This window comes from Fusarium oxysporum, chromosome 8, assembly GCF_000149955.1.
Source record: "Fusarium oxysporum f. sp. lycopersici 4287 chromosome 8, whole genome shotgun sequence".
NCBI lineage: Eukaryota > Fungi > Ascomycota > Sordariomycetes > Hypocreales > Nectriaceae > Fusarium > Fusarium oxysporum.
In genome coordinates this window covers 2,883,300-2,899,893 of record NC_030993.1, presented here as the reverse complement: position 1 = coordinate 2,899,893, position 16,594 = coordinate 2,883,300, and the positions used below count along the sequence as shown (strand labels likewise).

The 16,594-nt window shown below is 49.1% G+C and overlaps 6 protein-coding genes across 6 annotated transcripts; 5 read left to right on the top strand and 1 right to left on the bottom strand.

The window, feature by feature from the left end:
- On the top strand, positions 1–1,309 carry FOXG_18586 (uncharacterized protein). Its single transcript, XM_018398715.1, has 2 exons — positions 1–1,189; positions 1,241–1,309. The coding sequence occupies exon 1, from the start codon at positions 681–683 to the stop codon at positions 1,119–1,121; it is 441 nt and encodes a 146-aa protein (XP_018237805.1). The 5' UTR covers positions 1–680; the 3' UTR covers positions 1,122–1,189; positions 1,241–1,309.
- A 1,641-nt stretch (positions 1,310–2,950) lies between these two features.
- On the top strand, positions 2,951–5,353 carry FOXG_03569 (2-methylcitrate dehydratase). Its single transcript, XM_018381341.1, has 4 exons — positions 2,951–2,988; positions 3,056–3,537; positions 3,687–4,464; positions 4,518–5,353. The coding sequence occupies exons 2-4, from the start codon at positions 3,265–3,267 to the stop codon at positions 5,132–5,134; spliced, it is 1,668 nt and encodes a 555-aa protein (XP_018237804.1). The 5' UTR covers positions 2,951–2,988; positions 3,056–3,264; the 3' UTR covers positions 5,135–5,353.
- A 41-nt stretch (positions 5,354–5,394) lies between these two features.
- FOXG_03568 (uncharacterized protein) lies at positions 5,395–6,893 on the top strand. The gene is made up of 2 exons (XM_018381340.1): positions 5,395–5,715; positions 5,807–6,893. Exons 1-2 carry the CDS (start codon positions 5,656–5,658, stop codon positions 6,539–6,541), a joined length of 795 nt encoding a protein of 264 aa, XP_018237803.1. The 5' UTR covers positions 5,395–5,655; the 3' UTR covers positions 6,542–6,893.
- Positions 6,894–6,949: 56 nt separating this feature from the next.
- Positions 6,950–8,127, top strand: FOXG_03567 (uncharacterized protein). The gene is made up of 5 exons (XM_018381339.1): positions 6,950–7,250; positions 7,310–7,487; positions 7,537–7,582; positions 7,633–7,738; positions 7,808–8,127. Exons 1-5 carry the CDS (start codon positions 7,016–7,018, stop codon positions 7,987–7,989), a joined length of 747 nt encoding a protein of 248 aa, XP_018237802.1. The 5' UTR covers positions 6,950–7,015; the 3' UTR covers positions 7,990–8,127.
- Positions 8,128–8,475: 348 nt separating this feature from the next.
- Positions 8,476–10,902, top strand: FOXG_18585 (uncharacterized protein; the record flags this gene model as incomplete). The annotated part of the gene is made up of 6 exons (XM_018398714.1): positions 8,476–8,551; positions 8,602–8,690; positions 8,741–8,960; positions 9,017–9,863; positions 9,939–10,533; positions 10,588–10,902. The coding sequence occupies 6 exons, from the start codon at positions 8,476–8,478 to the stop codon at positions 10,900–10,902; spliced, it is 2,142 nt and encodes a 713-aa protein (XP_018237801.1).
- A 79-nt stretch (positions 10,903–10,981) lies between these two features.
- On the bottom strand, positions 10,982–15,254 carry FOXG_03564 (uncharacterized protein). The gene has a single exon (XM_018381338.1). The coding sequence runs from the start codon at positions 15,208–15,210 to the stop codon at positions 11,338–11,340; it is 3,873 nt and encodes a 1,290-aa protein (XP_018237800.1). The 5' UTR covers positions 15,211–15,254; the 3' UTR covers positions 10,982–11,337.
- Between the last annotated feature and the right edge of the window lie 1,340 nt (positions 15,255–16,594).

Genomic DNA, 16,594 nt, shown 5'->3' with positions numbered 1-16,594 from the left:
TATCACGAGTCTGCAGTATCAATCGCTGTCAAGTCCGGCTATCAACATCATCACTGATTCCCGTTTCTCAGATCTGCACGTAGGGTGCTAACACACGCCCATCGAGCCGAACAAGGGGGGTTCTAGATCCTGTCAAGTAAAGCCCAGACTCGAGAGTTTCCAGACCCGTTTTCAGGCCCATGCCCATGTCCAAATGGATCCATGACCAATCGATCCGAGTGTCGTGTTCCCCCGAAATGACCTGATGTTTTTTTGCCTTTCGTTTCTTTTTCTTCTTCTACCGACATGGGAAACAGCCCTTTTTCCATCAAAGGTACCCCAGTTTCCGATATCCGTTGACAACGTGCGTTCCCGACGATCGGGCTCATGGCTCTCACATATCTTGTGCTGGTGTTGGCTATGCCACCCTCACACAAGCAACCATTTTGTTTAATCTGAGTTTACGGTAGTTCAAACGGCATTTGTCAATGAATAGACTTTGTGTCTTTCCCATTAAAAACTATCGTTCACAGTATCACCAGATGTAAGCCAAAACATATCAATCGACCTGATATCTGCTGCCCAGCCTGGACCAGCCTTCTCCCATCTCAGCAGCATGCGTGTCTCAAATTTATCAACGCTGTGTAAATAATTGATTGCATAAAGCCCACATGCAATGATTTCCAATCGGTGTTTCTCCGATGGCCAATGGAGTTGAGTGCAGAGCAGATCACAGCCAAGCTTTTCACTATAACCTCGACCAGGGTATTGTCGCAACCAGTTCCGAGCTGCAAGACCTCCCAGAATTATCTCATGAATCAATGCAAATGAATCATACGCGTCTTGAACCCGCGAATCTTGATGTAAGCCTGTATGAGCAAGGTAGCCAACTACGATTCAGAGAAATAACCAGCCTTTCGATTATCTTCTTGAAACCTCGGCATAAACTGCGCAATGATGACGACGATCAGGCAAGCCCATGTCTTGAACTTGCAGGTATCAAACCAGCTCATGTTCTCTCCGACTCTCGTTTGGATACCCTATCGCGATGCTGCTCTGCACTGAACTATTCGTGGGTTTCGATCAGGAACATGACATCGCTCATGACGACACTTCTCTGGACTATTTTTGAGATCGCGTAGGATCGCCACTACTGACGCGCTTTCTTCGACCCATGGTGAAGTCATCGCACGTTGCAATGAAGATCAGGGTTCATACACAATAACTCTACTCAGAGCTAACTTGGAGCTAACTTCGAAAGCGTTTCCTAATGATTCAGATAGGAGTTTAGCATGGGTAATCTCTAATTATCGATTGTGTAATAAATCTGGTTTAGATGTTCATGTTGAATTAAGTCCAGACTACCCTAGACTATGATGTTTTCAAGTGTCACGATGTTGTTCGATCCTCAATCTCTGCCTACTCCGTGCGATCATGCGAATCTACATTGGATCATCTTTTCTGACACGCCCTCTGATAGCCCAAGTCGTAATGAGAACATGAAATGCAATACTACACGCCACGATGTTAAGCCGGTCAATACCTGAAAACGCCTACCATGTCATTATATCCACACTCGCATAACCGGGCGCTTGAAGGCTTCGGCCTAGCTCGCGACATTGTGATAGTAGCGAGGTGCATTATTTCGTTCTTTTGGGTTGTCACGATGTCTCACCGAAGCGCGCGTCAGAACTCCCAGAAGCAAGGGTAGGGATAGAAATCAGATGTCTGAGTTCACAAGGTCGATGCAGACATTATATGACAATAGGCTACTACCAATGAGCTGCTGAACATGACTATATCTAAACACCTGCAATAGTATACTCGTTCCATAATTCGTATAATTAAGACAAGGATTCGGAAGGTCTTTATCCTACCTGCAGTCAGATTCTCCTCGCAGCAATATGCAAATGTCTCTTATGCATAACGACCCAACTTGTCAGCGATGTTCGTCATATTTCTCTTCGATCGAGATCTCCAAAAGTCGCCTGCAACTTTGCTTCAGGCACAAAGCTCAATTGGTTCATACTCACAACCATAGGGCCACCGATGGTAATCCCCAATTTATATCACTGAGACCCTGTCGCAGATTGTTCAGCGCCGACTTCGTCATTGATGCTATACTGATGTTTTGTAAACCTGCCGGGTAGGCTACTGACTGATACATGCATGATGTGAACAGCCATGGCTGAACCGACTGAGTACTGCCAAAACCCTCGGTACCCATCATTTACCGACCGTCGACGGATCGAGATGATAAACTTGAAGGGCAAAACATCCTCGGTCGGACTGTGTCGGACACATCGTCGTATGTCCGCGTATCTTGTCCGATGATGGAGCGCGGGGAACATGACCCCAGATTTTCGGCGAGGGGAAGCTGGGGTAGAGATGGGGGAATCACGAACAGGTTCAAGGAAAAGATAGCTAAACAAGTCAAAATCGAAGACTTGATATTAAATTTGACATATAATTCACGAACGTTATATCACTAAAGTCATGCCGACTACTGAAAGGACTGACTTGAGACGTGGACGGATAGCAATCCAACGGTTTCATGAAGGTAATGTTTAGAGTTGAGGCTTGTGATAGTGAGCATCAATGCCCCGCGTTTCGCTATATATCAGCATTGGGCTTCTCAGAACCACAGCTCAGCAGATGGATACTGCGTGAGTTCCAGTATCAAAACACGAACGACGAGAAACACATCAGTGCAGTTGTATTGGTCTCTCCTTGAGGCCACACATACAATAAACAACAATCATCTCCAGCGACCCTTCAAGTGGATAGTTTTGGTCGGTGAGGATCAGACTGAAGCCAATTCAACAAAATGATAACAATTGAGTGCATTGATTGGCTAGTATATGGGGTTGAGTTTCCCCTCACTAGAAAAGCCCCTGAAAGACTTCATTTTTCTGATCGTGATAATTGGAGATCTCAGACTGTTCGCACAGTACACTTGTATAATGGGCCCTCGGAAATGTACAGTGTGAAAATGACCAATATCCACGAGTAAGTCCAGCCGGCGGCTAGCCGAGGGTGTTTTGCGGTAAGCTACGGCAAACTGAGGCGCCTACAGCCGAGCGTAATAAATATGAATACCTACCAAGTTTCTCCAAGACAAAAACCTCTAGGATATTAGGCCCTGCAGAGGTTGTTGTTCTCTTCTTTCCTTCCTCCTTCTTTGCATTCGTGATACCCCTCATCATCATCCCCCACCTCAATTGACCTCGTCCTTCTTCTTCGTTGCTACGCAGGAAGAAGACCGTAAGCCAATTATCCCCAAGAATGTCTGCCGTTAACCGGACCCTCCGAACGGCCTCCAAGCAGCTGCGCTTCCAGTCTCCCCGGGGTCTTCGTGTCGCCGCCCCTCTCGTGGCCCGCTCGGCGTTCGGCGCCGCTCGCTCTTCTCTTCCCGCTTCTCACGGCGCCGCCTTTTCAACTTCTGCTGCCAGACGATCAGGAGCTCCCAACATGTCTTCCGCCGACCGTGAATACGATCCTGAGATCAAGGATATTGCCGACTATGTCGCCAACAAAACCATTGACTCTGAGCTTGCTGTGAGTGCTATCAATTCTGCCGAGGCGTCGATTTTGCATCCCGCAAAATACCCCGCCTTGAAGCTTCTCACCTCAACACCAACAAATTATCACGAGAACTCAATGGCACCCAATCGTTGGAAATTCATTGCTAATTCATATTTCAATAGTTCGACACTGCTCGATGGATTCTTCTCGACACCCTCGGCTGCGGTCTCGAGGGTTTGAGGTTCAAGGAGTGCTCTAAGCTCCTTGGACCCATTGTCCCTGGCACCGTTGTCCCGAACGGTCCCAAGGTCCCTGGTACTCCCTTCCAGCTTGACCCCGTCAACGCAGCTTTCAACATTGGTGCTATGATCCGATGGCTCGACTTCAACGACTGCTGGCTCGCTGCTGAGTGGGGTCATCCCTCTGACAACTTGGGTGCTATCCTCGCCGTTGCTGACTGGATCAACCGTACCAACAAGGCTGGTGGTAACCTCGCTGGCGGCAAGACCTTTGTTGTCAAGGATGTCCTCGAGGCCATGATCAAGGCTCACGAGATCCAGGGTTGCTTGGCTCTCCTCAACTCCTACAACAAGGTCGGTCTTGACCACGTTGTTCTTGTCAAGGTCGCCTCTACCGCCGTCGTCTCCAAGATGCTCGGCCTCAACGAGAAGCAGATTGCCGACGCTGTCACCCAGGCTTGGGTTGATGGCCAGTCTCTGCGAACCTACCGCCACACCCCCAACACCATGTCCCGAAAGTCCTGGGCTGCCGGTGATGCTTGCCAGCGCGCCGTCAACCTGGCTCTCAAGGTTCTGAAGGGTGAGCAGGGCGTTCCTACTGTCCTGTCCGCTCCCGTCTGGGGTTTCTACGATGTCCTGTTCAAGGGCCAGAAGTTCGAGTTCCAGCGCCCCTATGGCAGCTATGTCATGGAGAACGTTCTCTTCAAGGTCTCCTACCCTGGTAAGTTTAAATCACTGCAGTCATTATGTCACGACAAGTCTAACACATAATAGCTGAGTTCCACTCTCAGACCGCTGTCGAGGCTTCTGAGAAGATCCACCACCTCCTCAAGTCTCAGGGCAAGTCTGCCGCTGACATCAAGTCCATCACTTGCCGAACCCACGAGGCTTGCATCCGCATCATTGACAAGCAGTTCAAGCCTATGGACAACTTTGCCGACCGTGACCACTGCATCCAGTACATGTGCGCCACCATGCTCGTCTTCGGCCGTCTTGAGGCCACTGACTACGTTGACGGTGGTGAGGCTGCCACCTCTCCTCTGGTCGAGTCTCTCCGCCAGAAGATCAAGTGTGTTGAGGATCCTCAGTACACCAAGGATTACCATGACCCTAAGCTCCGAACCATCTCCAACGCTCTCACTGTCGAGCTCAACGACGGCACTGTCCTCGATGAGGTCGCTGTCGAGGCTCCTCTTGGCCACCGTCTCCGCCGTGAGGAGGCCAAACCCGTCATTCTCGAGAAGTACAAGCGCCACCTTGGCCCTCACTACCCCGAGGCCCGCGTTAAGGAGCTTGTGGAGCTCAACTTGGATGCCAAGAAGCTTGAGTCTACCCCTGTTGATGAGTATGTTGATCTATACACTGTTGAGAGCAGCAAGTTTGTGCAATAAAGGATTTTATGAATGGGGGAGATGGAGGATGCATATTTAATCGCAAAGCCCAAAGAAGGCTATGGCTTGGATAGAATGAAAATATCACGCCTAAAATGAACCAATGAATACAAAAAAGTCAACAAGACTCAATGAAAGAATCTATGAGCACCTTTATTTGCTCCCATGTGTAAAAGGCGTCTGAGTTGCACCACAGCCAAATTCAATACTTTACGAACTGTCAAATCTCGTGATTGGGTCGGGTTGAGCGAGGGGCAGCACCGCCTCAAATGCCCGCTTTATTTGGTAGGGGTTTGGCTTGGGTGCTTGGCCGAATTCCGAATCCCAAGAAGCATTGGTAACAGGTCGAAACACTCTCCTCCTGCATCTAACTTCAACCTGACATCCTGTCATTGCTGTACCTCTGTCACGTTGTATCAGTGTCGCCAAACCATCAGAACCTGCGTTGATTTACCAGTCTTAAACACATCTTTATACCCACATCGCAAGTCCGGACCCTTTCGGCCGCACCATCCGTAATTATGGCCGCAGATCGCCAGACTATTATTGAAGTGAACCGTTCGCTTCGCAACATAAAAAATGTAAATGCCCTCGAATCCCGTCATCGGAACTCCACTTGCACCATCATACTCATCTAGACATTATCACTGAACGTCAACTAACACCGTGAAGGAACTAGAGAACCTCCTTGAGAGAGGCGTGATTGACGACTCCGTCTACGATACCATCAACACCGCTCTTCCCGCCGAGTCCTCCCTCTCGGGCCCCCTCAAGACTGCGACCGGCAATAAGAACAACAACACCGCCGCTCCCAAGGCCGCTACTCCCGCACCGGCCGCCCACGCGCCTCCTACCAAGGCCTTCGAGGATCTCAAAGTCAAGTCGCATTCGCCCGCGCCACCCGCTTACGATCAGACACCTCCTCCTGGTCCTCCCCCGCGCAACGTCAAGCCTACTGTTGCCAACGCCCGCGCCCTTTACCGCTATGCTGCCTCCGACGGCCGTGACCTATCTTTCGAGAAGGATGATCGTATTGCTGTGTACGAGTACATGAACCAGGATTGGTGGATGGGCCGAAACGAGCGCACAGGACAGGAAGGAATCTTCCCCCGAAACTACGTCCTAGTCGACCAAGAGACCAAGAAGCCCGTTGCGCCTATCCCCCAGCCTCAGTACGGATACCCTGCTTACTCTCAGGGTCCTCCTCCTCAACAGAACCCTTACAACTCGCATGTGCCACCCATGGCTGTCGCTGAGGGATCTGGACAGCCGCAGGGACAGGAGGGAGATGGCAAGGATAACAAGGTCAACGAGTACGGCAAGAAGTTTGGTAAGAAGCTGGGTAACGCTGCTATCTTTGGTGCTGGTGCCACCATCGGAGGAAACATCGTCAACAGCATTTTCTAGAGTCTCTACCTTACAATTGGGAAAGATACATCGGCTTGCTTTTAAGTTACAGGGCGCATATATTGGGCGTTAGGGATTCGAAAGGTTCATAGACAAGTATCTCAGGACGATACTGAGCCTGTGTTCAGCCTTAGTTTAATACGCAGGGAGTTTAAATGACCGTTGCGAAGATCAGGATTTGCTTGCATATGGAACATTTGAAACAATATTCGTGAAGTCGATATCTCAATTCAATGTCGATAGAATGTGAACATTTTTAGCCCATACTGGTTCTCATGAGGTGTCCTTCATCATGGCTGGTGGATCTGGTAGACCGTGTATACTGTGCTCAATACAGTGCTAATGTCCTAGTCACTATGTGAATTCTAGCCATGATCAATATCTACACTGTACGTCGCAAAATTTCTTGTTGACGCTCGAGAAATCTTAAACGAAAGAATTCGACAACACCATAATCAAGACACAGCCTTCATTATGTCGACTACTAAAAAGCGTCAAGCGGAGGATACACCCGCCCAGCCAAAACCAAAGAAAAGCAAAAAGAGAAAGGCGAATGCACCAGATGATGAACTTCTCGATACTGAGCTTGGTCTCAACACGCTTTTTACCAAGATGGACAACCAGCTCTTGGCCGATCATCTGGCCCAGAAATTGGGACGTTTCGGCACCGACTTGAGCGCTGTTGAGATTTCTGATATGACTGTATCAGGTAAGGATTCCTGTTGCCAATTGCCATTCTTATTGAAAATCTCACTCACAAATTCCCAGCCAACGCGATTCAAGATACCACTTCATGGCAAGAGTCAAGAACATTGGATAAGTTCCCCGACTTCCTGGAGAAGGTGTCAGAGGATCCCGAGGGCTTGAAGAAGGCTCCCAAGAAGAAGGGCTCACCCCATACCCTCATTGTTGCAGGAGCGGGTTTGAGAGCTGCCGATATTGTCAGGTACGTTGTTGCGACCCAGTTTGAGAGGGAAGAGACTGACTGTGAGCAGGTCGATGCGCAAGTTTCAAAGCAAAGAGAATTCAGTCGCGAAACTGGTATGTTTCACCTTGAGATTAATGGAAACGATATCGCTAACGCATACAAGTTCGCCAAGCATATGAAAGTTGAGGAGCAAGTCAAGTTCCTCCAGAACCACAAAACTGGCATCTGTGTCGGTACACCTGCCCGACTTATGGATCTCATCGACAACGGTAAGTTCGGTCTCGATCCTTCCCTTTCCTGTCTCCCTCAAAATCACAGGCAGGCACTGACTTCAGCAGGCGCACTCTCCTTGGATAACTTGAAGCGGCTAGTCGTTGATGCTTCACATATCGACCAGAAGAAGCGAGGTGTGATGGACATGAAGGATACGATGATGCCTCTAGCTCGCTTCTTGTCAAGAAAAGAGTTCAAGGACCGATACGGTGACGAGAAGAAGCCGTTGGCTTTGTTGTTCTATTAGATGGATGTGATACCCTGACACAAGAAAAGCTGAATGCGACGAAGCTGTTTCTGTTTGAGACTTACCCTCGATTGTTTATAGATATTACCTGCTAGACTGTTTATCTCCACAATACAGAAGATGCCTTCTCACTTTTGATTTCCTTCATTTAACTTTGGATGGTTTCCCATACGGTAGAAGGGGCCGCCCCCAGAACAGCAATTTGGCACCTGCTCCTACCCTCACCATCACCAAACACCACCTTCCTCAAATGCATCAGAACATCCGCCTACTCCTTGATCTCTGATGACCCTCCTGATCTTAGGCTTTTCATCTTCATCCGTTGTCTTCAGCTTCAGCTCAAGCTCGTTTTTGGGAACGCATCTCACTCTCTTTTTGGAACCCATCCCTCGATCACTCACTCACTTTTTTTTGGTACTGTTGTTTAAACCAGCACCCAATTTCTGCACGCTTCTCTCATAATAGCCGCTTGCTTCCCATACAGCCATGCGACCTCATTTGTTCGCTGGCTTATTAGCGAGCTTAGCTACTCGTACATACAGCCTCGATACATCTACACCAGGTATGGACTCTGTGCCCAATGTTAATGGGTATTCTGACAAAAGATTGTAGAATGTGCTACCATTTGCTCTCGCGAACTTATGCACTACCATGGTATTCCTACTGTTGAGGGTCTCTGTCATGACATGGTCGTTCAACGAGTAAGTCATCCCTTCTATTGCATCAGTGATGGGCTGCTGACTACGTATAGGAACTGTTCTCATGTCTGGCCAGTTCTTGCACTGAACAGTATGGTCAAGCTTTGACATATACTATCTCCACTTGCTCTCGTCATGGTGGTACTATCAGTGATCTCCTTCCCGTGGAAATACAACCTTCGAACCTTGCTACAGGCACTTCAATGCTCTCGGCTCAAGGTCTGGTTCGGCCAGCTTTGGATTTGAAAGCCGGTTTAACCTGGTCGTCGACTGGTAAGCCGGATCTGATGGTGTTCTTACATTGTCTCTCCCCGAATCAACCGCTTCAGTTCACCAATCTATTCCTGATGGTGGCTCCCCCGCCTCACCAGGAGATGGGAATGGCAACCTCAATGCCGGAGCAGGTCCACCAGGTGGTGCCCCAGGCCCGAACAATGGGCCTTGCCAGGAAATACAGCAAGCTCAGGTGACGGTCAAGGGTAGTCCTTCAGGCGGCACAGGTCCTGGAGGAGGAGGTGGCAATGATGGAACTGAGCCCTTAGATCCCAACGCGGATTGTGAAGAAAATAATTCCAATAATGGACCTTCACAATCTGGCAACAATGATGGCCAATATCAGCCTGCCCCTGCTCCGGCTCCTGCCCCTGCTCCGGCTCCTACCAACAGCAATCCCCAGCCGGATGGTCAGGCCAACGGCCCTCCTGCGCCAGGACCAGATGCTGCCGATGGGAACAGTTCGCCTGATAATCCCCATCAAGGCAACCCAGGACAATCACAGCCTCAACCCGCTCCTGCTCCTGCACCACCTCCCTCAGGCCCTGATGGAGGCGATGGAGCGCCAAATCAAGATGGAACTGGCGGCCCGGGAGAGGATTGCGATGAGAACGCTCCTCCAGGGTCTGATGCTAACTCTCCTGGAAACAATGCTGCTCCAGCCTCTCCTCCAAATACTGGCGGCTCAGTGGACTGCTCTATCGATATTAACAATCCAGTATGCGCCAACCAGAATCAGCTACCTCCTGGACCTCCAGCACCACAGCCTCCAGCACCTCAACCGCCAGCGCCAGCGCCGGATTCTTCCACCCCTCAAGGTCCCCCTCCCCCCTGTGGTGCTAAAGCCGGCATACCAGACTGCCCTGCCTCTCACCAACCTCCAAAATGGCGATGGCAACGATGGTGGCGATGGAAATGCGTGCTCGGATCCCAACTCGACCGTTGGCTGTGTCTCTTCTGAACCTTTCTCACCCCCAGCCTCCTCCTCAGCCAGCACCCCCTGCTGTTCCCAACAATTTGCTCCGGAGACGAAAACTCACCTTGTAACGATGGAGGTGACGGCGGGTCTAATCCAGGATCTAGAAGTCTGCCTGCAAACCCTCCGTCGCCGAATAGTCCTGATGTGCCTCCTCCCGAGATAGGGCCTTCACCCGCTGCCCCTCCGTCTCAACCAAACACAATCGCCGATCCTGACAACGAGGCCTCTTGTAATGGAAAACCCGGCCCTTGTCCCGCAAATAGTGGCACAGGAATTCCAGAGCCAGCTAATCCTCCTTCTCCTGCGTCTCCGCCTTCAACTCCCCCAGACGGCCAAGTCCCTAACGGTCCCCAAGATAATGATGGTACTGGACGGGAAAGCTCCGGTAAAGGAAGTGACAACGGTGATGGCGGAAAAGGGGACGGCGATCTTGGACCCCAAGCACCAGAAATCACAGCACCACCTGTGCAACCGGCTCTGCCTGCACCAGCAACTCCAGCCCAGCTTTCAGGACCTCCTGTCCAATCAAGACCCCCTCAGCCTACCGATTCCAACGCTGTTGGCCGCGCACACGAGGGACCTCAAGTTATCACGGTAATTATACCAACGCAAGTAGAGAGCACAGCAACAAAGGTCATGAAAGTCTAGCCGACAAATGGCCCTTCAATGTACTCATCACCGTCTCAATTGAAGGAACGTGCCATGGCTGACATAGAACGAAGGCAAGAGAATGGTCAAGAACTTGACACTCCTGGAAATGACATCTCTGTTCTGCCTGCCGCTGAAGCAGCGGCATCAGTTGCCCAAGCAGATCTTCCGACAGAGTCGGGCATGCCCGAGCCTTCGTTCGTCGTTTCAAACGACTCGACAAGAGCTCACGGCTACTCACGAACGTCACTGACTTTTGCTGCTCTGGTAGTGTTTGTGGCAACATTTTTCATGGCTACTGATATGATGCTATGACTTACATTCTTTGTGTTTATAGGCCTCGGGGCCTAGTAATGTGGGATTTTAAAGACATTACATTGTTTTAAAGAAATCTGTATTGCTTGGTGGCTTAGATAGCACATGATGGTGGATGAAGCACGTGAAATGGTATGATACTATTGTAGTTTCTATTATTATAGCAACATTCCCAAATGCAATGACTTGTTTCTGAACGATTCGTACTTGAGAGACACTACAATGATTCTGCGAGCATGTCATGTACAATAATAAATAGGCAGACTTAGTCAAGAACCCCTTTCAGCATCACCCGCCTTCATGAGGTAGCTACCTAGGTGATTCAATGCCACATCGCTCCACAGCCGCCATCTTTTGAGTTCATGCCTATTTGTTTGGGCTCAGGAGGAAGTGGTCATCGATCGAGATTCATTTCGCAATTTCGTAATTGTATGCTCAGACTCGTTTATACCATGTCTTGTCGGCATCCTTCAGCAATCCTTTGAACTTCATCCCCATTGTCCTCATTGCTTCATCCTCACAGGTTTCCCACTTCCGCATCAACTGCCTGACATCTTCAACAATATTTGCATCCTTTGGATCCTTTGCCTTAGTGAGTATATGACCAATGATCTCCCAACAGAGATAGTCCTTGAGTGTTGGCTGTTCTGTGGAAGCAAGATCATACTCCTGAAATTCTGCCAACATGAGTGCAAAACGGCCGAATGACTGTGTGAGGGGCCAGTAATCAAACTCCTCCTTGAGTTTCTGAAAGTCCATATGATACGGGTGATATTGGCGGCTTCCGAGGTCCCCAATGAGCTTGTAAAGCTCTTCTGTGAATGCCTGATCTTCTTCAGCTGTTCCATCGGACAAGGGCACAGGTATCGTTCTTAGCTTCATCCGAAACACACTGGGCAGCCTGCGAGTCTCTGCTTCCTTACGACGGATACTTTCTTGAACTTCTTCTGTCTTGGAGATCATCTTTTTGATAACGGGCACCGAGTTTTCCATCCAGTCGTTCCAGTTCTGTCGATCCTCAAACCGTCCGCCACTAAGCCTCATGACGAGCGTCATCACCATGTCGGCTTGTCCAATCTTGAGCAGCCTCTCAATGTACTCGATCACGAAGGACTGAAGCATCGGCAAAGACACTCCATTTCCAGCCAGCTTGGACTCTCGGTCGGCAGGACTCTGCTGTACCATGGCCGCAGACAGCATGATTCCAAACTTGAACGAATCGCGCCCGGGGTTGGAAAATTGCGAAAGCCAATGCTTGCCTGCCTTTGAGTTAACGAGATCCCGGTCCTCCTGGATGGCCTTTGTGATGCGTAGTATGCCAGGGCTGGGATCGACATTGATGAGTGCGGCGGAGCGAACCATATTGAAGACTGATACAGGTGTGTAGGGTTGGAGTTGCCCATAAAGAGCAGATACTGTAGTGAGATGCACGGGGAGATGTGGAATATCTTCCTCGAGAGAGAAGTTGTTTTTACTCAAGAAGAGTTTCATCCAGCGGGTGTTGTTGACAGCTGATTGCTCTACTGCACCCATAACGAGGGACGCGAGCCTCCTTTTATCTTCTTCATTCAAACTTTGTCCCCTGACCTTCAAGATCAAGAGTTTGAGAAGGGGAGTTTCGGCGCCAATCTCAGGCAATGGGGCGTCTTGGGCTGAAGCAGCAACCCAATCAGCTTCAGTCAGTCCGCGTCTCTCATTGAGCTGTGCGGCTGCTGGAACGATATATTCCCCAAGGGCTTCAAGGATGCGTTTCCGTAGACTGAGAGGGCAAGTAGGTTCCTCCAAGATTGCAAAGAGGGCTGTTGGTGATGGTGATTCTGATATCGATGTGCCGTGCTTCCGCAAGAAGACCAACCAGGGATTCCACATGATGAAGACGGGTCCATGAACAGGATTGTACTGCAAGATCTGGGCGAGCATCTTGACGGTTGTAACCTTGATGGATGGTCCCTGAGAGGGCTTGGGGCCTGTTGATACGTCCTCCTCAGTGGTTTCCTCGGATCTCTCTGCTTGTTCTTTAGCGTCCTTGTTCTGATTTTGTTCTCGCATCTTCTCCTTCATCGCACTGGCCATTGTGTATAACATTTCCTTTGCTGGCTTGGCTGGAAGCACAGAGAGGAATCCAACGCTGAGAAGATGGCGGTGCCAAGAGGAGCTTTCTTTGGCGTCTTCACTGTCCAAAACCAAGTCGCGAATGAAGGGGCATGCCAGTGAAGGCTGATCGCTGGAAGCCAGACGCTCAATGACGAAGACAATATCCTGCATCTGCGCACGTATGGCTTCAGATCCCAGTCGCTTCCTCATCCTATCGATAAGGAAGCGTGCCAGCTCTGCAAGCAAGGGTGGCGATAGAGATGTTCTCGAAAGTAATCGGTATACATAGCTACCCTTGACAGACTCGCGATTCGATGAAGTGGTGAGAGAGTCGAAGAGCGAACCGCCATGTGCGGTCGCCAAAGCTGGGTTTCGAACTACAGCTCCGGCTTCGATAAGCAAGTCCGTTGTTGGCTTCCAGACAATCTCCATCATGTTCCTTTGGCACCTTTCACGACCTGCCTCTGAGCATTCTGCCAGGCTCTTGAAGAAGATTTCCAATCTGCTCATACGTTGGCCCGTTACGGCCATAATGAGGTTGAACAGCCAGGTCCAATTGTGGGCCTTAAATCCGGGTTCTCCGACTGCGAGCGTTGCAGTCTCAACAATATTGATGAGAACCTGGTTTGCAAACTCGATGTACTTCTTGCGCAGGGCTGATGTGAATGACACAACAGCTTCAGGTGAGCTGACACGTTCATCTGGCATGGCACCCAACACTTCTTCAATTTCCTTTGTCTTGAAGACTTTCAGACTGAACAAACCATGGCTTGTGAGAGAGTCCTTGATGAAACGCCGAGACCAGATAATAGTGTCGTTCAGAGTTTGTAGGTCTCCAATAGCGACGCAGAGATTCAAGGCGGCTCTAGCCCAGTATGCGCGCTCCACAGCCTCACGAGCCTGTTGAGCGTTCGTTTTCCTCTCGTTGATGAGACCAATGGCGTGATCAAGCCATCCCTGGTGCTCATCTTGTGTGTTCGATTTGCGGATCAGCAACGCTCTTACAATCTCGACGTCTCCGAAACCGCTGTGTTTGATATGTCCCTGCGACTGATTAAGTATTGTTCCACTCTGGTTCGCGACTTGGAGGAAGTTGTTCTTGGGAAATAGGCTTTCTAGCTTCTCAAAAAGTTGTAGAGACTTCTTGTAATTGATGGTGAAGAACAGATCTGAAGGCCAGGCTCTTTCAGGGAGATCCTTGAGTCTGGCCAGATCTTGTTCCGAATCGCTCTCGATGTCAATTTTATAGTCTTTGTGATGCTGGATGAAGAGGCGAAAGAAGTCATATCTGCCATCGATATCTAACTCCCAAGGAACCCACAAAGTCTGACGTATTCTCTCTAATTCGATGGGCGATTTCTCCTTTGGCAATAGTTGGATCGCCTGTACCAAACGAGCTTGATATTGTCTCTTGCTTTCACTACCATCGGCAGCCTTGGCCCACCGATCAACAGTGTACTGAAGCAAGCCACCTTGTCTGAGAACAAGCTGCTGGGAAATCTCTTCCTCGTGTTTTTGGGTACATTGGAGTACGAGACTTAGATATTTGATGCGCCTCTCGTCGTCATGTCTGCTCTTGAGAAGGCGCTTGAGAACAGGCATAGCCACTTCATCTATCAAATCAGATGGGACATGGATCTTACCCTCTTTTGCGAGGAGGGTCGTCAATATCTTCTCACAAAAGGCGATGTTGCCACGAAAGAGTCTCCTGTGCTGGTAAAACCTGATGTTTTTGTCCTTGCACAAGATTTCGCTAAGGAATTTATCCTCGTGCTGCTCTCGATGGCCTAGAAAGAGACGCTTGGTCTGTGGAGGCGTCCACTCGATCTTCCTATCCTTCTCAAACTTCTTTACCAGCTCAAGGTTGCATGCCGGAATAATGTCTTGATAGAAGCTGGTGAGAGGTCTGTCATCTTCTCGCCCCTCGTAGAGCATCGTAACCAACTCTCCAAGAGCAGCGCGCCTTTGGGACTGTGCCTTCTGAGCTGAAGCGGTCGAGCCCAGACGCTTGCACATATCACGCACGTCTCGAATGCTAAACTCGGCCATCAGACGGGCCAGTCCTGAAGCTCCCCCTGCAGCATCCCATGCTTGCTGGAAGCGATCTTCACGTCGTAAGGCTTTTGTGAATTGGCGAATAGTGAGCTTTCTCTTGGTGGCACTTTCAGTTTGGCGGAGGTCGTCTATGATCTCTGTTTCATTGCGGCGCGTCATTTTAGTGAAGATTAAATATAATTATCGTTGAGATGATGTTTTGTTGAAGGATGGGAAGCGGTGATTTAAATAGTCAGCTCAGCTACAGCCGTTAGATGCAGCAGCCTAAGACGGAAAAGCGTCCGGCGAGGCCAAGAAGGTAATACCCGAGAGTCCTAGCATTAGCGACTAAAGTAAGGACTAGCAGGAGATCTTTTGGGCAAGCCAATAGACACTTGCTTCCATTCCCAACTCGGTAGTGCCTCATCCACTTGATTCTGTCTATTATTTTCATCTGCCTTAGAACTCCATAAGGCTCGACTTTGATGATCAGATTGGATCATAATGTCAGGATTATCCTCTAACTAGCCTCAACTTGTGCTACTTCGAAAGATATAATTGGTTTTCTACGGATTCTATGGGATCATCATGTTGTGATACTCCACTTGTTGGATCGGCGTATGACTGATATCCATAGCTGAAGTGGTGGGGTGGGGTGGCAACATGTTATCGTTTTGACTTGACTTAACTTATAAACATAGTAGTTAAGTTTACGGTAAAAGTTTTTGCGTCTAAAAACTAATGTCGTATCCGTAGCCAAGTCATGCTGGCTTGTGGTACTAGATCGAAGGATAATCCCTCTTGTAGCACTCATAGGCAAACAGATGTCACCTTGATATTCAAGATGTGGATCACCATAGTCTAAGTGTAGGCAATTCATCCAAGATATGCGAAATCAGGCATCATATTCACTAGAGTGCATTCTCGGCCCTCAGTGTTTTCCGTCAAACCCTTTTCGTTACCCAAAGTCCTTCTGTTTGGGATCTGTCTTCCGGGTTTGCCATTTCCTTCAGAAACATTCTGACTACTCGAGCTACCGATTGCTTACAACTGACACATATGTCCCAAGTATATCAATAAATACTTGTATTTACTCTTCGATATATACCAAGCCTCGATCAGATCAGCAAATAAAAGCGGAGTGATCGTGGAAAACAATAAAAAATAAAGATTTCCATCACTTGACCCCAAAAGATCTTTCAACTGTTGCTTCACGGGAACATTTGAAGTATTGAATCGAGTTTCATAAGGTGGAATAATTTAGTCGCTCGTATTAATAACTTCCAAACTTCAATGGCAATGCCTCAAACTGAAAATCTGCTAGCTTCTCTCCGTGTGTTTGGAGCAGGTCAACTTCGCCATAGCAATCAATTGCAGTAACAGCTCAGCCATACAAAGGCTCGGGGCAAACCTGTTCAAGTTTAGCTGTTTACAGCTCTCGCAAATGAAAAGGCCAAAAGAAGCTAATGTCACGGTGATTCACAGACAGACACACGCAAGCAACACTGCTCGCAACTGGTAGGCAGCCCTTGGCTATAAAGCTCCAAATCTTCTCCCACCTTTT